Source organism: Pristis pectinata, chromosome 8 (assembly GCF_009764475.1).
Source record: "Pristis pectinata isolate sPriPec2 chromosome 8, sPriPec2.1.pri, whole genome shotgun sequence".
Classification (NCBI taxonomy): domain Eukaryota; kingdom Metazoa; phylum Chordata; class Chondrichthyes; order Rhinopristiformes; family Pristidae; genus Pristis; species Pristis pectinata.
This window is the reverse complement of record NC_067412.1, coordinates 84,511,118-84,532,703: the sequence shown is the minus strand read 5'-3', so window position 1 is coordinate 84,532,703 and position 21,586 is coordinate 84,511,118. Positions and strand designations below refer to the sequence as shown.

At 40.5% G+C, this 21,586-nt stretch overlaps 1 protein-coding gene across 3 annotated transcripts in view; it reads right to left on the bottom strand.

Annotated features, from left to right (window-relative positions):
• LOC127573181 (short transient receptor potential channel 5-like) overlaps positions 1 to 21,586 on the bottom strand; it is a 74,441-nt gene that overhangs the window by 41,124 nt on the left and 11,731 nt on the right. Inside the window, exons 2-3 of one of the 3 annotated variants that reach the window (XM_052021163.1) lie at positions 17,143 to 17,260; positions 13,559 to 13,958 (exon numbers count right to left, since the gene is read on the bottom strand). In XM_052021163.1, the coding sequence (XP_051877123.1) occupies positions 13,559 to 13,936 (378 nt within the window). In that variant the 5' untranslated portion in view covers positions 13,937 to 13,958; positions 17,143 to 17,260. Of the gene's footprint in view, positions 1 to 13,558; positions 13,959 to 14,244; positions 14,333 to 17,142; positions 17,261 to 21,586 lie in introns of all 3 variants that reach the window. The other 2 variants (XM_052021166.1, XM_052021164.1) reach the window with 2 other exon arrangements.

Sequence of the window (21,586 nt, the reverse complement as noted above, 5' to 3'; positions counted from 1 at the left end):
CACGGATACAGGCCCTTTGGCCCAACGAGTCCATGCTGACCACGATACCAACCCAGCTAGTCCCAATTTCCTGCATTTGGCCGATATCCCGCTAAGCTCCACCCCTGCATGTACCTATCCAAGTGCTTCTTAAATGAAACTATTGTACCTCCTTCAACTACATCCTCTGGTAGCTCATTCTATATACTCAGATCCCTTTAAAATCTTTCTCCTCTCAACCTAAACCTATGCCCCCTCGTTTTTGACTCCAGTACCCTGGAGAAAAGACTGTTACCATCCACCTTATCTATGCCTCTCATAATTTTAAACATTTCTATAAGGTTGCCCCTCATTCTCCTATATTCCAAGAGAAAAAAGACCTAGCCTGGTCAACCTCTCCCTATAACTCAGGCCCTCTTGTCTGGCAACATCCTTGTAAATCTTCTCTGCACTCTTTCCAGTTTCACCACGTTTTTCTTATAACAGGGTGAAGGCCAACACACCATACGCCTTCTTAGCAACCCTATCGACCTGCACGGCAACCTTGAGGGATCTATGGACATGGACCCCAAGATCCCTCTGTTCCTCCACACTGCTAAGAGTCCTGCCATTAACCTTGTACTCTGCCTTCAAATTTGATCTCCCGAAGTGTATCACTTTACACTTATCCGGGTTGAACTCCATCTGCCACTTCTCAGCCCAGGTCCGCATTCTATCAATATCCTGTTGTAATCTACAGCAACTTTCTACACTATCTTTACCCACCCTTCCACATTCTCATCCAAGTCATTTATAAAAATCATAAAGAGCAGGGGTCCCAGAACAGATCCCTGCGGAACACCACTGGTCACTGACCTCCAGGCAGAATATGTTCCATCTATCACCACCCACTGTCTTCAATGGGCAAGCCAATTCTGAATCCATGCAGCCAAGTTTCCCTGGTTCCCATGCCTCCTGACTTTCGCCTTACTAAAATCCAAGTACACCACATCCACTGCTCTACCTTCCTCAATGTGCTTTATCACATCCTCAAAGAATTCAGTCAGGCTAATGAGGCATGACCTCCCTTCACAAAGCTATGCTGACTGTCCCTAAATCAGCTTATGCTTCTCCAAATAACTGCAACATAATGTCCCAACTCCTATACTCAGTACCCTGACTGATGAAGGCCAACATGCTAAATGCCTTTTACACCCCCCGTCTACCTGTGACGCTGCTTTCAACAAACTATGCACTTGTACTTCTAGGTCCCTCTGTTCCATTACACTCCCTAGTGCCCGACCATCCATAGTATAAGTCCTACGCTGGTTTGACTTTCTAAAATGCATCACCTCACACTTATCTATATTGCCACTCCTCAGCCCACTTCCCTAATTGATCAATATCCCCCTGTAATCTACAATAACCTTCTTCACTATCAACAACACCTCCTAACTTACTGATCAAGCCTTGTGCATTCGCATCCAAATCATTTATATAAATAATGAATAACAAGGGTCCCAATACCCACCCCTGCATCACACCACTAGTCACCAGCCTCTATTCCAAAAAAACAACCTTCGACCACCACTCTCTGCTTCCTACCTCCGAGCCAATTTTGAATCCACCCAAGTAACTCTCCCTGGATTCCATGGGCCCTAACCTTCCAAACCAGCCTACCATGCAGGATCTCATCAAGGGCCTTGCTAAAGTCCAAATAGACGACATCCACTGTCCTACCCTCATCTACCTTATTGGTTACCTCCACAAAAAACTTTAAAAGGTTCGTCAGGCATGACTTTCCACGCACAAAGCCATGCTGACTCCTACTGATCTGACTCTGTCCAAATACTGGTAGATCCTGTCCCTCAGAATTCCCTCCACTAACTTCCCCACCACTGATATCAGGCTGACTGGCCTATAGTTCCCTGGTTTGTCCTTGCTATCTTTCTTGAACAACGGAACAACATTAGCCACCTTCCAGTCTTTGGGAACTTCACCAGTGGCTAATGACGAAGCAAATATCTCTGCAAGGGCCTCCACAATTTCTTCTCTAGCCTCCCACAAAGTCCGATGATGCACTCAGTCAGGCCCTGGGGATTTATCCACTTTAATACGCTGTAAGGCTGCAAATACCTCCTCCCTGGTAATACGAATTTCCTCCAAAACATCTCCACTTGTTTCCCTTATCTCTTGAGCAACCTTGATTTTCTCCTCAGTAAACACATTTACATGTCACACATCTTTGTCCTCATTAAACACAAGTACATATTACACGTTTAGCACAGAGAAATGAGGACAAATTTCCACCTGTAAATATCCTTCTCAAGTCGTAATCTCGAGCATTTGCCCTGATCCAGTAATTACACACAATTCTCCTGCTGTTAGACTTCAGAGGGGGAGTTCACTGGATTTATTGGAAGAATGGTTCACTATCACCCACTCAAGGGCAATAGGGATGGGCAATAAATTCTGGTATTGCAGGTGACACCCAGATTCCAAAAAATAAATAGATAAAAAGAAGCATGGAGTACTGTGTGCAGTTTTAGACAATGTTCTATGAAAAGAGCATTGGAGAACATTCAGGAGACTTAAAACTCGTTATAACTAGCAGAAGCTTGAGCATTGAAGTTTTCCAGAACAGAGAAGGCACAGAGGAGAGCCAATAATTTTTTTTTTAATTATTAAGGAATGTGATAGGATAAACATGCAGATGCTCTTTCCATTTATACGAGTGTACAACAACACAGTCATGGACAAAACAAATAAAAAATGAGTGACAATTTGGAAGTCAGCCACACAGTGCAACTGAAGAAAAAGTTGATATATTTAAGGGGAGGCTTGAAGCAAGCACGTGGACGAAGAGAATTTTCTTTTGCAGTCCCTTAGGATCGAGACTGACTTGCTTCCACTCAGTGATGTGGCATCTGAGATGGATGGATGGGACCTGCAAATTCTGCCACTGTGGGCCAGTAGATGGCTGGCAGTCCATGTGGGTTGGGTGGCTTGGAAGGTGGTGTTACGGACTCAGTGAATGTCCCTTTTAGATAGAGTGTGTGTGTGTGTGTGTGTGTGTGTGTGTGTGTGTGTGTGTGTGTGTGTGTGTGTGTGTGTGTGTGTGTGTGTGTGTGTGTGGCGTGCTTACGTCAATAGAAGATAAAGGACATAATGACGTTGTTGAAGAAGTCAGAAGGGAGAAAGAGAGAGAAAAGGGAGAGGGACACTAGCCTGTTAGTTTCTCTATCGATGGATGAGAAACAATAACTGTGTCTGCCACAGAAATCCATGTATGGAAATTGGAAATAATCCAGTGGAGTTCCCTTTGTTGCTGACCTGTAGAAGGAAACAGGTATTTATGCAGACGACCACGATTCGGATGCTTTTCGGGGTGAGGAAGTCACTACTGAGTAAACACTGAAGTGTCATTTGGGTTCCATCGTGGAACATTTGGATTTCATATTTACTCTCCCTATGTTTCTCTACGTCTACGTCTTATCTTCAGACGACGGTGGTTGTTGAAGAAGCCCTTGCTCACGTTTCACCTTATGGCTTGTGGAACTGAACTTTAAGAACCATTCCTGAACTTGGAGTTTGGGACTTTGTCACACACACACGAAGAGTTTAGTTTTGGGGTTAACGTTCAAGGTTTAACATTTTTGAATTCTAACGTACTGACATTTTTACTTCTATTTTTCGTATTATCATAAGTAGTGATTAATAAAATAGTTTCTAACACTGAATCATGCTCGGTGTGTTTCTTTTGTTGCTGGTTCGTGACAGTGGTGTGTTGCTTCTACTGCTTGTGATACAAGAAGCTGACTTTCCAGGGCTGTTTTATTTTTTTGAGAATGAGAGTGCTCTTAGCTCATACCCTGCCCTCCCCTATGCTAGTTGAGTACTGGTAGAAGCCAGTTTAATGATGAATCTTTCTCATCTAAACAATTGCCATCTGAAATTCTGAATGAGTTGGAATTCTTCAAGGAGTCACATAACAGGCTGTCAACCATTGGGGATTGTCCTAGAGTCTCCAAACATTGAAGGTTAACTTTGGAATCAGCAGACAAAGAAATCATTGGACTATGAAATGAAATTGGCCCTCTGGTTATTAACATTTCAGAGATATTAATAGACAAAACTATTGAGGCAATAGATTTTTTTTCTACTAACAGTCAAGTTTGATCCAATAAAGTAAGAATCTTTTCCTTTCAAACCAATGAGGGAAGGCAAGGTGCCTGATGGATGGACCACTGACATGAGTGTGGGGAGGGGCAGTTTGAGGCAGGAGATCGTGTCATGAAACCTAGAAGATTACACCCAATCAGAGTTAGCTACTCTAGTTATATAACAAAGCACATGGGATCGTCTACAAGGGATCTTGAACAGTGGATCATGAGGGACTCCACATAACAAATCACATCTGGCAGAATTTGGGTTTTTTTCTCAATAATTTCAGCTGATGAAATCAATGTTTATTTTTCAGCATTTATTTTGATTTTTTATGAATTTTTGGGTTTGCACAGAATAATGGCAGCAATTTATCAAGATTTATGGCATTAAGAGCTTTATAAAATCATTGTCAAAATATAAATAATGAATATGCATAAATCCATAACACATCTTAATTGCTTTAAATCATTTTCTTCATTTAGCAGTTGCAGTACAGTTGTAAGAAAAAGATTTGTCTGATAGTAGATTTGGATTATTAATGATGGAAATATTCTTCATTGATCTGTGAGTGTGGGGTGATATCAACATTTCTTGATGCCTACTGATAAAAATCACCTCCTGCCAAGTCTAGACATATGCTATCAATGGGGAAATTGATGATAAGCTCTCTGAAGAGCTTGAAGGAAGCACTGCAGATAAATCAACAAGAAAATGGAACTGCGAACAATAGTTGTCACTATAGCAATTCACAAGATTTTGCTACATTTTTCTTTTTACTAACATGGAGAATTTTACAATGGGAAGATATTCACACACATTTTCAATATTGATTTGAATGTAGCTTTATTCTAGCAGCAGGTTGCAAGGACCATATGCCATATTCCTAACTAATCCTCTTCATGGCTGGACTAAACCACCCCTTACATATGTTCAGGGAAATGCAACCAAATCCATCTTCTCAGGGGGAGAAAAAACAGCTAAAATTTGTTCCCCATTGCAAAAAAAAAATTACATAAGGCAACAGGGTGAAGTTAGCAAATTATCATTTTACCTCTGGGTACTAAAACTTAACTCAGGTTTATATGACGAAAGTCTTAGGTAATATTGGCTTCTTGAACCGACTTGAAAAACCTTGACACTAACTCGGACTACATATTTTTTCCCTCTCTTTCAATCTTGCACTGGTGTCATTATGCTTTTTGTTGTGCACATGTATGTTATGTATAATTTATGTTAACTTAAGTTTATGTCAGCTCTTATGCTTGTCATCTTCTTGCAATGTACTATGCTGCTGCTGCAAATAACTAATTTTCATGTGTATGTATGCCTATTACAACAATAAACTTGAACTTGATGGAACATGGTACCTGTGCCGTCAGGACCATGGAAACAGTGTTAGTGTAAATCAGCTGGCCAATATTGGGTACCAGTGGTGTGAACATGGGTGTTGCTCTGAACATTACTTAATTTGGGCTATGGAGTGAATTTTATAGAATTTTTCTGCAAGTAATTAATGAATTGATTAAAATTCCTGATAGATTTGATTGTATTTGATCTGTAGAAGGAATGAAGATAAAAATCCATGTCTTTTTCTCAATCCATAACTTCTTATACTCAATTAGTTCATGCACTTCCTGAGCACAATTTGTTTGATGTTAATTTGAGTTAACAATGCTAACAACCCTTTCCTTGGTAAGTCCACTATAAATTAACCAACATTGTTACAGAAGTTAATTAGTAGCAAATTAATTAGATTATAACATCTACATGCAGATGGGGAGGGGGGGGGGGAGATGCATTTCATTGATTTTTCTCCTCTGCATGAAAACTGTGAGAATACACTGCTGTCTCTCAGGAGAAAATGTTTCGGATCGACACTCTTTCTGCAATACTGATTGCAATATACAATATCCCTTGTATATATTCTTTTTATTGCTCATTAGTGATGCATCATTTGTTGGCACTGCTGTTGCCACTCCTATGGAATAGTCCTATTCACTGCCTTGCATTCATATGGAAGATGATTTGTTTGAATAATGAACAATAAATGTTGGAAATCTGGAAAATGTAGGTCAATAAATGGCTCCCCTGTGTAGTCCAAGTTGTTTACTCAACATCCACTAGGGTCATTTTGTCTTGGAATAATTGAGAATTTGGTGATACATCAGAGATATGGAACTCCCCACTATAGGAGGTTGTGTATTATAGAGACAAAATGAATAGTTGATGTTAATGCTTTAGTTTAATGGGTCTTGATAATATTAAATCATATAAGATAGGACTACAGCCTTGAAATGACTTCCATGTGCTAATTCATTTTGCATAATACAATTTCATTGGTGGTCAAGACATCGAGAGGGCTCACGAAAGACTTGAATGAAGGGTTTGGATGTATGATAAAACCTACACTGTGAAATAATTGCCACATAGGTTTAGCATGAAATAAAACTATAAACCAGAAATAATTTGGATGATATTAGTGAATGTACATTTAAATTGCTCATACTAAATTGGAGGGGTGGGAGTTCCACTAGTTGTTGTGTCCAAATATATGTTGCCAAAGAGTTCCTCCCTTTTCCAACAAAATTATAAACACATTCTGACAGCTTTCACTGTGAATAACAAACAGACGAAATCTTCACAAATGCATTTATAACTTTGCTCCACAGAATGAGGATTTGTAATTATTATTCCTCTGTAATATGCAAAGATTATAATGAATAATGTAAATAAATTTGAGACTCTGAATGGTAATTTTATATTGAACCAATTTTTGCCTTTACATGTATTTGATTTTTTAAAAGTTCTAATCACTGGATTTGAGGTCCAGAGAGGATGTGTGCAAATCCCACTGCAACAGTCTAAGAAATTGAATTTAATTAAAAAAATTGGAAAGGTTAGCTGGTGAAAAAATTATTACAGAAGACAGTTGTCAAAATCCATCTGTTTTGTTAACATCTTTCAAAAAAAGAAACTTATCATCCTAATACAAATATATGACTCCAGCATGGTTGAATATTAACTGTCTTCAAAAGTGGCCTTAAAAAAACCTTCCAGTTGCATCAAGCCAGTACACAGAATTGCAGCAGTTCAAGAAGGCAGCTCACCAACACCTCCTCATGGCAACAAGGATAGAAAATAAATACAGACCTGCTCAATGACACTAATGATCTGTGAATAAATTTTAAATATAATTAAGCAAGTGAATTTTCTTGGTAGGTTCTTTCTCCTAAAACTTTCTTGGTTAGAATATGTGCAGCAAATATAAGATTACTTTTAAAAGAACAGTTATGATTTCATTGCAATTAGCAAGTTGGGGAATGTTTTCAGAAAGAATTTTGTTATGGTTTAACTCTGTTGCCAACTCATGTCACTTATGACCTAATAGATTTTGATTCACAGTGAAGGAAAATGCCCACAGTTTGAACATGACATTGGGGCAAAAAAGGAGCATTTCATACAGTCCTGGAATCCAAGGATTTAATGTAATTTTGTCTCAGGCAACATTCACAATGGTCTCTGGCAATTCCAAATATTGTGTTAAAACCTTCTTGAAGTCTAGCTATGCATTTGTTGCCACAGTAGCTTCCTGCACCCCCACCCCCACCCGTCTGGGTCCCAACTAAGAACTGTTGCCAGTTGTCTGGCTAGATAGAAGCCAACTATAATCTGCCAATGGATGTCAAATGGGATAGACAGCTTGCTGGTATTATGCAGTTCAGACCAAAATTTTGAATAAGCCTCAAGTCTCTGGATTTTGCTGGAAAATAGCACCATACAGGAATTTTGCACTTTACAAATCTGAGCATTTAAATGCAAATTCTATTTGGTTATCTGAATGGGTGCCATACACGATGAAAAAGAAAATCAACAAACAGTGATTTTAGCATAACAGTACTTGGCTTGAGATTCATTGCAAATTCTCTTCCTTAGCTTTATTGCACCTTACTTATGAGATTTGAACTTTCGAATATAGGTTTCTCTCCAAGTCTGCAGCTTCATGGAACCATCTCACTAATTGTCTACTATCTTTGCTAACTTGAAAAAGTACACAACAAATATTATACTAAAGATGAACAGTTTGTGTGCGCAAGCTTCAAGTAAAGCTGATCTTACTAACAATCGATTAAGGATTTTATGTTGACAGAATTAGTTGTGCTACCTTGTGGGATCCTATCAAGTCCAGTAAGTCAGCTAAAATCCTATAGCTACGTTTACCAGTTTATTTTTGAAGGGGGGTGGGTTCAATACACTACTAAATGAATTACTCAGTACAAAAAAGATTTCAGTATTCACAGAATCTCATGTAAATTACTTCCTTTGTTGACATTTTAGAAGAGCAGACATCAAGAAAAATCTCAAATGTAATCTTCCATTTCCTTCGCAGTTTTCAAAATCCCACTTCTCACTCAATAACATGTCCTGTTTAATGTCTCCACTGACATCAATCACCTGTGAAGATATCACTCCTACGTTTTTTTGTATTGGAGATGAGAGTCGAGAATTGATGAGATTTGATTACATTAAAGCCCGCTCTTTCTGTTGCAAACTTTGGCAGTCTGAATGTATGTCATCCAACTCACATCTGCCCTGGCACTCAACTCCCATGACAATCATTACAGGGAAACATACTGTTGCTTTAAATTCTTTCAGTGCATCTACCTCAGTTTATTTCAAGGCTATTTTTATTTCTTCATGTTTTTGTCTATATTCTGTCAGTCCTTACACTATTGCAATATCAAAGGATTATTTTTGGCCTCTGCAATGTTTTTTTCTAGGGCTCTCCAGGTTCCTCTGATCAATCTTTTGATGTGTTTTTTTTATTTGTTCACTGCACTCGAAGGATTCAATGTCATTTTGCCGCAAGTGATATTCAGATGTCTCTGGCAGCTGCTTAAACAGCCATTACACTAACCTGTATTTGCTGACTAGGGGCCGAATGTCTGTTTAAAAACCCTCTTGGAATCTGGCTGTGCTTCTGTTACTACATCTGTTCTCCTCCCCCTCTGCCTGGGACCTACCTGAAAGCTATTGCCAGCTGCCCAGATAGGTATGAAGCCAACTGCAATCTGCCTCTGGATGTTTAACTGGGATTGACAGCTTGCTGGCATTATGCAATTGAAGCCAAAAGCTCAATATTGAATAAGCTCTGGATTTTGAGCTGATTGGACTCAAAATAATCTTCTACCCCATCAATATCTGGATCAGAAGCGGCAAGGAGATCCATTTTCTGTCAGTGAGACTCCTCTCTTCAAGAAGACCAGGAATCCTGGATTGGGGATACACTACTTTGCACTGATTTGGAGTACCTAAACAACAGCAAAACATATATCAGACTGTTGTTTATTGATTACAGCTCGGTGTTCAACATCATCATCCCCTTCAGTGTTAACCACAAAACTTCAAAACCTGGGTCTCTGTACCTCCCTCTACAACTGGATCCTCGACTTCCTTACTGGGAAACCACAGTCAGTGCAGATCGGCAATAACATCTCCTCCTCGCTGACAGTCAACACAGGTGCACTTTAAGGATGAGCGCTTAGCCCACTGCTCTACTCTCTCTGCACTCATGACTGTGTGGCTAAGCACAGCTCAAGCACAATCTATTAATTCACAGATGACACCACTGTTGTTGGTAAAATCTCAGATGACGACAAGGAGGCCTACGGGAGCGAGATAGTTTGGCTAGTTGAATGGTGTTGCAACAAAAACCTTGCCCTCAACTTCAGGAAGACCAAGGAATTGATTGTGGACTTCAGGAACACACACCAGTCCTCATTGAGGGGTCAGTGGTGGAAAGGGCGAGGAGTTTCGTTCCTGGGCATCAACATCTCAGGGGATCTACCCTGGGCCCAACACATTGATGCAAACATAAAGAAGGCACGCAATGGCTCTACTTTGTTAGGAGTTTGAGGAGATTTGGTATGTCATCAAAGACTCTTACAAATTTTTATAGATGTACAGTGGAGAACATTCTGACTGGTTGCATCACAGCTTGGTATGGAGGGTTCAATGCACAGGATTGCAAGAAGCTGCAGAGGGTTGTAGACTCAGCCAGCTCCATCACAGGCACAACCCTCCCCACCATCGAGGACATCTTCAAAAGGCGGTGCATCAAGAAGGCGGCATCCATCACTAAGGACCCTCACCATCTAGGACATGCCCTCTTCTCATTACTACCATCGGGGAGGAGGTACATGACCCTGAAGACCCACACTCAACATTTTAGGAACAGCTTCTTCCCCTCCGCCATCAGATTTCTGAACGGTCCATGAACACTACTTTGTTATTCCATTTTTTGCACTATTTATTTATTTTGTAATTTATAGTAATCTTTATGTTCAATTGCACTGTACTGATGCTGCAAAACAACAAATTTCATGGCATATAAGTGAGTGATAATAAACCTGATTCTCATTCTAAATATATTGAAAATATCAGTGCTGATCTATGTGTCCACTGACCTTGAGTTTATGACAAATGTAAGGAAAATGAAAGGCTGTGGACTAATAATTTCTCAGCATTATTTTTGCAAGTGCCATCTCCCACCAGGAGTTACCAATTGAGTAATTAGCACTCCTTCCAAAATCCTGTTTCTGACTAATACTACCTTTTCGAACTGGAATTCATTTGTCTACAGTTAGCAATATTTACCTCTTTTGCCCAGAGACAGCTCTCTTCTGGACAGATTCTGCTCAAGTCAACTCAACTCCATAACTTGGTGTTATGCCAAGAAGATGGTATCAAGCAGGAAATTTGCATTATCTCTGAGTATCTGAGCATTTAAAATGAAAATTCAGTTGTTTCTCTGAACTGGTGCCATGCATGTTGAAAAACAAATCAAGAAGCTGTGATTTCTGCGTACCAGTTCTAGGCTTAAGATCTTTCACAAATGCTCTTCCTTAGCTTTAGTGTGCCTCACTAGTGCCATTAGAACCTTTAAAGGCAAGTTTCTCTCCAATATTACACCTTCATGGAATCATGTCACTTGCAGTTCTCCCCTGCCTTTGTGGAGTTAAAGTAGTGCAGAAATAATATTTGTGTAAAGGTGAACAGGTTTTATGTGTAACCTCAAGTAAAGCTGATGATATTAATCATAAAAAAATTCCTACAACCTAAGGATTTTGTGTTGACAAAATTAGCTATGTTGTGTTAACTGGGAATCCTGTGATCTATTACAGCCATCTAGTAAGTTAAAATCCTATATCTACATCTGCTAGGGTCATTGAATGAAAAAGCAATATTGCACCAATTTTGCAACTCCAAAAAATAGAATCTAATCAGTTTCTCTCCTCTGATGACATTTTAGAAATAAGAGCATACCATAAGAAAAATATCAAATGTGTGCATTGGTTCCTTGAGATTCCAGACTCCTGGTTCACACTCAATAATATTTCCTGTTCATTGCTTCCAGTGAAGTTAATCATTCATGAATGTTTCGGTCCTACAGATTTTTTTCTCTTGCAGAGGAGAATGCAGAATTGTTTAAATTGATCATGACTCACAATAAAGCTTTTTATTACGGTTGCAGACTTTGGGAGTGTGTATGTAAGTCACCCTGCTCACATCTACCTTGACACCAGATCCCACTCTGCCCCCAAGTATGGTCCTCGCAAAGAAGCATTCTCTTCCATTAAAGCTCTGTCAGTGTAACCACAACAACTAACTCATTTTATTTCAAATCTATTTTTATCTTTATAGGTTCTTGCCTCTACTCTGTCTAGCCTTATACCAATTCAGCTTCAAAGGATTATTTTTGGATCTGATTACTTTTCTGGTGCTCTTCAGGCTTTTCTGCTCACCAGCCGTCCCCAGTTACAACTAAAATGAAGAGGTAGTTAATAGTTAACCGTAACTTTACTGCATGATTTTGTCATTGCTCTAGTGAAGTCTTTCCCCAGAGATCAATCAGAAAAGAATTTTATCCATATTGTTGCACATTTAGCTTATTTTTTAATTGATTAAGGTCATAATTAATAGTCTGAGTGTAATGTTTACTGTCCGGCTGAGGATTTCTGGCAATGAATTTGGAACCCACCATCCCCAATTTCCATAAATGGAAACAAAAAGCACCAATTTTGGGATGCATTTTTGGGTATTTCTGGTGGTCAGTTAAAACAAATGAGGGCCTTACAGTGATTTTTGGATCCCTCTCCTAGACTGGATGGATCAGGCTCAGGAATCTTCAGCACACTCCGGCTAGGAAACAGCTGCCAATGGGGAAGCATGGGAATTTATTTTCCAGATGTGTCTTGGCTCTTTAGCCTCTTCTCCTCTCGGATCCACCCAGGAGCACAATCCCTATGCAAAGAGTCATCTTCCACACTCCCCTTCCTCACCTGTACCCCAGGAGCCTAGGACTATTGTAAGCAGTCCAAACGTAATCCCTTTGAAATGGACAAGCTGTTTCATGAGATATGTCAGGCTCTGGCAGCAGGACTAAATTATTGAGGTCCAGTTTATGGCGGATTCTGGACTTCCTGGTTCAAGCACATGTCATCTGTGTGCTGTTGGTAATGTACCAGAAGAATAGGCCATTCCCAATTTTTTGCCCAGTGGGCTTTTTAAAGCTTACATTTGCAGTAGATTCCCCTTCCAGTCCCCACACAAATCACTATTCATGCACTGCGTTCTGGAAATAAGGTGGTCAAGGCAACTCTTCCTTCTTCCTTATCTGTGGCTTCATCTCTACCATAGTAGACAGAGCCTTTGACTGCATCAAATCTATTTCCTGCACCTCTGCTGGTACCCCTTCTCCTCCTGGACAGAACAACAAGCATTCTCCTGGTCTTTTTCTTCCACTCCAGCAGCTTCCACATTCAACGGATTGTGCTTTGCAATTTCCACCATTCTAGCATTTTCCATTTTCTGTTTTTATATCACATGGGCTCAGTTTTTCTCATCCTACTCATGCAAGTCTAGACTGCCAGGCAGGTCCCATTACCATACCATTAACAACACATTACACAGACCAAGAATCTTAATGCGCTGATAACTTGTTGCCATTAGCCATTTTGTCTCATCCTAATGCAGACATTCCCTTTGTTTCATCCTTCCCCCACCTTCTCTCCTACTGAAATCTAAAGCATCGCTCTCTTTCTGAGCTCTGACTAAGGATCACAGTCTCGAAATATTGACTGTTTCCCTTTCCACAGATGCTGCCTGACCTGTTGTGTTTTTCCAGCACTTTCTTATTTTGTTTGGTCAAGGAACCTGCTTCCCCAGTTGCCTTGTTTCTGACGGACATCCTTCGTGAGAAGGTGGCTGGCATGAGACACAATGGAAAATCCCACCGTGAGGAAGAATTGCAGCATGAACTTGAGTCCCATCATCAAGTACAGACCCTGATGTCCAATCTGTAACCTTACGGTCCCCTTCTGTGTAGGATCAAACATTTAAACGCACTGACACAAATATGAAGTAAATTAATTACCTGCTTTTCTCCACTTGGCTTTCTGTAATGCAGCAGAAGCTCGACAGCTCCAACAACCTCTTTCCGTATTGCATAAAGCAAGGCGTCACCCACGTACACACTGAAACTCAGGAGCAGTTCCATGATCTCCAAGTTTTCATTCTCAATGGCGATGAGGAGTGCACTGCGTCCCAGAGGATCTGTGCAATTGATGTTGATGTTAAAGTAGATCTCGGCCTCTTCCAGAGCCTGCTTCACACTGGCATAATCACCCTTTTCCACTGCATTCAGGTAAGCCTTTTCCTCCAGCGACAGCTCATTCTCTGCACGCACTATCTGCAATGGGATCCGGTCTATGTATGGAGAATAGTTGGCTTTTTTGTAGTACAGCTGGGCCATTGTTCATTGCGCCACATGGACCCTGTTTTAAAATGAAAGAGAGAAAATTCTGGAAGCTTAGCTTAGCTCTTAGATCAGAACTAATTCAAAATTGACTCGTTGCGCACTGTAAAGCATCTTTTATTAAAAGAGCTGAATTTGCTGATTTGCTTTGGAGGAGTGGTTGTTCTGTTGGATGAGGGTGGGGGTGGGGGTGAATGAGCTGCACTTATGTCAATATCATGACTGGGACATCATGAGGGGAAAAAAACTGGAAATAAGCAGGAAAAATGGGGAGAAACACTTGGCAGCTAAGAACCGACCCACACCTGGTTCACGATCTTTGATGAGATATTTATTGAATTGTTGTCTTTTCAAATACCATCTCGAAATCCCTCCATTGCAGTGTTTTTCCCTCTAGAAAGGGATCAGAAATATTTTCCATTAACTTCAATTAAATATCGGGAGAGGAGTCTAATGGATGGCTAATATTCTTCTGTCATTTGTCACTAGCAATCATTGACAAGTTTCTTTGCCCCTCTCATTCAGTGTACTTCCTGCCCTTTATAAAATTTTCCCTTTTCACCCTTGCATATTGTCCACTTTAAACTCTGCTCTGTAACTTCATTTGTTTTCTGCCCACAGAGTTCAGTAGAAACATTAGCTGTTGTTAGGAAAAGGTGTGGTACAAACTGAGTCACTAAAGCCAATTACTTTGGCATAAAGTTTATCTTTGTATGATTTGCCAGTGTTAAAGTTGGCCATTGGTTTTCCCTGCACTACATTTTGGAAGTAGATCCTAACTAAAAGGCTGGACTTACAATGTCTGATGTCATGAACTGTGACTACTGTTCATACTTTTTTGAGTCATATTGGCTCGTTCCAATCATTTTCTTTGCACTGTTTACAAAGACAGTGAAGAAGATTCTCATCCTGTTCTTACACGTGATTTCCCAGGGGGTGGGGTAGACAGAAGAATGTTTATTACAATCAGGAGAAAGTTGGAAAGTAAATGAAGTGATTTCATCTATTTGATTGTTGACGGAGTTCTTTTTCTGCTCTTGTACCATTGCAACAAAAGTTCCCCAAGGATCCCATCCTCAGTTCCTCCTATACAGGCTGTACCTGGGTCACAAACACCCGACTTATAGACACCCCTACATGCAAACGAGTCCCCCATAGTAATACTAAATTCAGAAGTTTGTTGTTTGTACATGTTTGTTCCTACGAACAGCAGATCTAGATTCTTCTCTCTCTCTCTCCCTCTCTCTCTCTCTCTCTCAGCTTTCAGGAATTCTTCTTTCTTATCAGTCTTATGTGCTTTTGATGCCATTCATTACAATTCTGTAGAGGTATGGTTACCATATCAAGTGATCTTTGTGTATTTTCTGACTTACACACAAAATCGACTTATGGACTTCTGTTAAGACAGAGCTTGTTACCCAGGCACAGACTGTACACAACCTCTTGGTGAGAGCCTCCTCTGACTTTGGGTCGGTTTCTACAAGCACAGCTTTACCCAACCAGGATTCTCCACTGCCTCTATCTCTGGTCTTTGATGTGCCACTTGGATGAGTAAATAAGGTTGTTAAAAATACTAACAGCATGCTTTTGTTATCAGCCAAGGCATAGAATATAGTGCAGGGAAGTATTGCTAGAATTGCACAAAATACTAGTTAGGCCAGAGAATGTTGCACACAATTGTGGTCCCCACCTTACAAGAAAGAAGCGTTGGAAAGAGAGCAGATGTGACCTATGAAGAAGTTGCCAGTACAGGAAAACTTTGCTATGAGAAGAGCTGGGATAGGTGGGGTTTGATTTGAAACAGAGGAGGTTGAGTGAAGACTTAATTGACGGATATAAATTATGAAGAGTCAAAGCCCAGGGAAATAGATTTGAAGTGATTTCAGGCATGGGAAATTATTCTCGTAAGTCCTTTGAAGTTTACAGAGGATATAGGAGAGATCTTAAGAAAGCACTTAGCAGGACAAAAGAGGGGACATAAAATGACCAACAGAACTAAAGAAAATTCCCAGACCTTTTATAAACAGACTAGAAGCAAGAGGGTAACTAGGAAAGAAAAGGACGTCACAGGGACCCAAAGGGAAGTCTTTGTATGGAGCCAGCAGATATGTGTGCTGTCCTGAATGAATACTTCACATCAGTATTCACTGGGGAGGATGGACAGTTAGTGTAGGTGCACTCTAACTCTCTATCCTCCTGGACCAACAGCCTGGACCATTGGTTCAGAGAGATAACTTTGATTCCCTACACAGTAGATTAATTTAAAAGAAGCAAAATAAATCTGTAATGATAACACTAGTGTCAGGAATGGTGAGCATGAAGTTTCCAGACCATGGAAGCCCATCTGGTTCACTAATTTCCTTCAAGGGGAGGAAATCTGCTGCTTTTACTTGCTCTGGTTTACGTATGACTCCAAACCTGGTTATCTATACAGAGACAAGTAGGATAGACAATAAATTCAAGCATCGCCAGTAATGTCCATTCCCCGTGCATGAACAATAGACTGATTCATGAAGTGCATTAAATTATTAAAAACAGATTGTGGAGTCAACAGAGGAAGGTAGACATAGTCCGATGTGTTCTCAAATGTGCAGTTGGATTGAGCTGAGAGCACTAAAAGTATCACCCACACCAAAGTTTAGTGGCATTGAAAAGGCAGCTGTTAACTCCAGAGCTGGGGCATATTTTCATCACAAGATTAGACCACTTAGGGCTGAGATAAGAAGCACTTTCTTTAAATTGTGGATTGAAAGTCTTTGGATTTGTCTTCCTTTGAGTGTTTTTGTTCACCACTCATTGAGTATGGTCAGGGGTGAGACAGACAGGTTTGTTAGACACAAGAGATTCAAAGAATATGGGGACTGCATAGCAAAGTGGACTAGAGGCATAGGATCAGCCAATACTTATTTAATGGCACAGCAGTACACAGGGGAGATGTAGCTGACTCCTCCTATTCTTATGGATGACAAAGTTATTGCTTTTTTTTAAAAACGTGAACTTAAGGTACAGGGAGAATAAAATCTCATATCATAGACTATGTTCTGTGAGCAGCATCAGACATCTCTGGCTCCCCTTCAGTTTATCACAGTGGTGGAATTTTACTTTTCATTTACAATTTCATCTCATACTATGCATTCATCAACATGAACCTTCCCAAAGAATGCTGTCAGAAATGTGTAAGCATTCTGTCCCATTACACTTACCCTGAAGCAGCCTGCAAGGACCTGATTCCGAATGCTTTCCAATCGTTTTAAGCCAAGGTTGATTTGACAGTGAAGTGAAATTAACAGAGAAAGTCACAAGCATTTGTGGGATATCCAACTGCAACATGAAAAAAGATGACTCTACTTAACCCAGATGAATATGGAACAGATGGTTCTGTTATCACTGCTTATTTATATAAATGATAGAACAGCAACATGAACCAAGATTCAACACAAAAAGGAGGCCAATCAGCCCAAAGTGTCTGTGGTGGTTGATAGGAGTTACCCAATTAAATCTGGCCTTCTTGCACTTGATTCACTGCCCAGTCAGCTATGGGTCTTCCAAGTCCAGAGCCAGGTGCTGGAGTGTGGTAAGCATTTCAGTGTTTACCACACTTTCAGGCTGAGTTCCACTCCCTTACCACTCGCTCAACGAAAATATTTTTCTTTATCTCCCATCTAATACCAATTACTTTAAATCTTTGCCCCTGGTTTTTGAGCCTTCTGCTGAGTGAAATAGGTAAGTGTAATGGGACTGAATGCTAAGATATTCCTGACAGTATTCTTTGGGGAGGCTCATGTTCAAGAAGGTGTAGCATGAGAGAAAACGGAAAATGAAAAGTAAAATTCCACTGCACTGTGATAAGCTGAAGTGGTGTTGTCTCACAGAATTATAAGCCACATTATGACATTTTATTGCTACTGTTTATTCCAGGTTCGTCATAGTTATATGCACCTCAATTAATTCTCTCCTCAGTCTCCAGTTCCCAGTCTACCCAATCTTTCATAATAGCTAACATTTTCTAGTCCTGGCAACATTCTCATAAATCTCCTCTGCACTCACTAAGTCCAATCATATTTTTCCTGTGATGTGGTAACCAGTACTGCACACAATGCTCAAGCTCTGGCTTAACAAGCAATGAATGCAATTCTAGCATAACACCTTGTTCTGCTAATAATTGCCTCTTTAACAACCTGATCTACCCATCTTGCTACCTTAAGGTTCAGTGGACATTCACTCCAAGTCCCTTTGTTCCTCCACTATTTTCATTATCTCCCATTAATTGTATATTCTCTTGCCTCACTGTAGCTCCCCAAATGCACTCCCTCACATTTTGCAAACATTTGCCGCTCTTCCGTCCAACTGACCAGTCCATCCGTACACTCCTAAAGTCAAAAGTCCTCCCTGGCAATCACACAATCAATTTTTGGACCATCTGTGAACTTCTTCATGCCCCCTACATTTAAGTTTAAATGAAAGTGGAGATATCATTAACTTACAATACACTTCATATTTACAATTATTAAATAATATTGGGTAATGATAGAACCATAGAACAATATAGCACAATACAGGCCCTTCGGCCCACCATGATGGTCAGATGCACTTGGAAATGGTTTACTAATTTCATCTGAAGAGTAAAGTGACTTAACAGCTAAATGGCACAAATTTATCCATGCCATTCTTTATTAGAGTGGTAGAGTCTTACAGCACAGAGTCCCCCGAGTCCATGCTGACCATCAAGCACTTATTTACACTAATCCTACATGAATCTTATTTTATTCTCCCCACGTTCCCATCAACTCCCCCCACCCTCCCGAAGACTCTACCACTCACCTACACACTATGGGTAATTTACAGTGGCCAATTAACCTACCAACCCACACATCTTCGCAATGTGGGAGGAAACCCACGTGGTCACAGGCAGAGTGTGCAAACTCTACACATATAGCACCAGAGGTCAGGACTGAACCCAGGTCGTTGGAGCTGTGAGGCAGCGGCTCTACTGGCTGCGCCACTGTGCCACCTATTATATGCGTATGTAGATGTACTGACTATTTAAAAAAATCAGTAGCAGAGGTGAACTGTAAACACCTTAGCAACAGGCATTAAACAATTTATGACTCAAAGCCATGTGTTACTGTATTATATGATTCATACTACATTGCTTTAATTTTATCTAATAAATTATAATGGGATAAAAGGAGGCCATTTCGCCTTTCGAGGCCACTCTAGCTGCCAGAAGAAGCAATCCCATTCCCCCTCTCCTATATGTCCGCAACTTATTTTCTCTCACACACACGCCAATCAATTCTCCTTTGTTTCTTTTTGCCATTACCCAAAACCAAGGAACACCTTACTGTGGTCAATTAACCTACCAGCACGTCTTTGGAATGTGGGCGAAACTGGTGGACACCCACACGAAGAGAATATGCAAGCTCTGCAGAGACGGCAATTGAGGTTAGAATCGAACTTGGGTCTCTGCAGCTGTGAGGCAGCAACACTAACTGCTGCACCACCATATAGTCCTGGCCAATTTATTAGTTTAGATCAAACCTGAATTTGCCTTACATTTATATAATGCGCTCAGTATAATGTATTCTTTCTTTGCTAAAGGAATGATCAGCAGGCTGTAATAATATTAAGCAAGTTCTTTTCTTTTCATCCATTCATGGCAGGGCTGAATTCAACGTTCATCCCTCCAGGTAGTTACATTCCCACATGCCTGCTCTTGTCCCTCCAGATGGTAGAAGCCACAAGTTTGGGAGATGCTGCTGAAGAAGTCTTAGCAAGTTGGCAGATGGTAAACATTGCAGCCATGAAGCATTGTTGGTGCAGGGAGTGAACGTTCAGGATGATGGATTGGATGCCATTCAAATGGGCTGCTTTGTCTTGGATTGTGCCAAGCTTTTAGGGTGTTGTTCGAACAGAACTCCTCCAGACAGGTGGAAGGTATTTCATCTGACATGCCTTCTGATTGTGGAAAGGATTTGGATAGTCAGGAGATGAACACCCAGCACCTGATCTGCTCTTCTAGCCATGTCTCAGTTAAGCTTCTGGTCAGTGGTGGAGGATTCAATAATACTAATTCAATTGAATGCCCAGTGAAGGTGATTAGGCTTATTTTGTGGGAGCTGGTAATTGCCTAGTGCTTCTTACTTGCCACTGAATGTTACTTCCTATATATCAGCCCTTGACTGAATATTAATCAGGTCTTGTTCCATGGACTGGTTCTTCAACTGAGGAATGTGAATGCTACTGAACACCATGGAATAATCAGCAAACATCTCCTTCTGTCCTAATACTGAAAGAAAGATCACTGATGAACCAATTCAACATAGTGGCATCAAAGAATCTTGTATTCATATTCTGGAGCAAAGAAGATTGGACTTTAATAATCACAGGCATCTTACTTGGTACGAGACATGAATCCCACCTATGTGGACAATTTTCCCTGATCCCCACTAGCTTCAATTTTGAATTGGTTCATTATTGTCACTTGTACTGAGGTACAGTGAAAAACTTGTCTTGCGTACCGTTCATACAGATCAATTCATTGCACAGTGCATTGAGGCAGTACAAGATAAAACAATACAGAATGCAGAATAAAGTGTCACAGCTACAGAGAAAGTGCAGTGCAGGTAGGCAATAAGGTGCAAGGTCATAATGAGGTAAATTGGGAGGTCAAGAGTCCATCTTATCGTACCAGAGAACCGTTCAATAGTCTTATAACAGCAAGATAGAAGCTGTCCTTGAGCCTGATGCTAGGTGCTTTCAGGCTTTTGTATCTTCTGCCTGATGGGAGGGGAGAGAAGAGGGGATATCCAGGGTGGGTGGGGTCTTTGATTATGCTGGTTGCTTTACCAAGGCAGCAAGAAGCGGCGAGAAGGACAATTTTGTCAGAATTCCTTCATCAAATACTTGATTAAACAGTGTTGTTTTGTCAAGATAATGATTAATCAAGCCTTGGCTCTTGAATTCAGCTTATTTGTCTATTTGAACCAACTCTGTAATGAGAACAGTGGCCCTTGGTCCTGGTAGAACCAAACTGAGCCTGAGCGAGGACATTAATAGTAAGTAATTGTACACCAAGTATGTAATCTTGCGTAGTAGCATCAATAGGTTGCTACTTCATTTTTAGGTATATCTGGTACTGCTCTGGTCATGATTTTATAATTCAATGAACCAGGGTTGATCTCCAGAATTAATAATGGTAGAATGATGGTTCTGACGTTCCATGAGGATATAGATTATGACAGAATGCAATCCTATTGCTAAGGCCAACTACATTAGATGTCCAGTTTTGACCTGCTAGATCCATCCTGAATCTATCCCATTTAGTAGTGGGTCATGGTGCTACAGAACACAATGAGAGCTGTCCTTATTGTGGAAACTGTGTCCACAGAAGAACTCTGGTCAATCCTACCAATGCTGCTTTAAGCAGATGCATTTTCAACAGGTAGATTGACAAGGGTCAAGTAAGTTTATCCCTTGTGTTGACTTTCTCACCAAATGATACAGACCCAATGTGCAACTAATCGTCTTCAGGATGCTCAACTCTTAGTTATCGACATTTGAAATCCTGTCCCCTTGCTACCAAATGGTATTCACCTTGCAGGTGTCCTGAGTCTTTAGCTGAAGGAAGACTGTAGAAAGCACTTT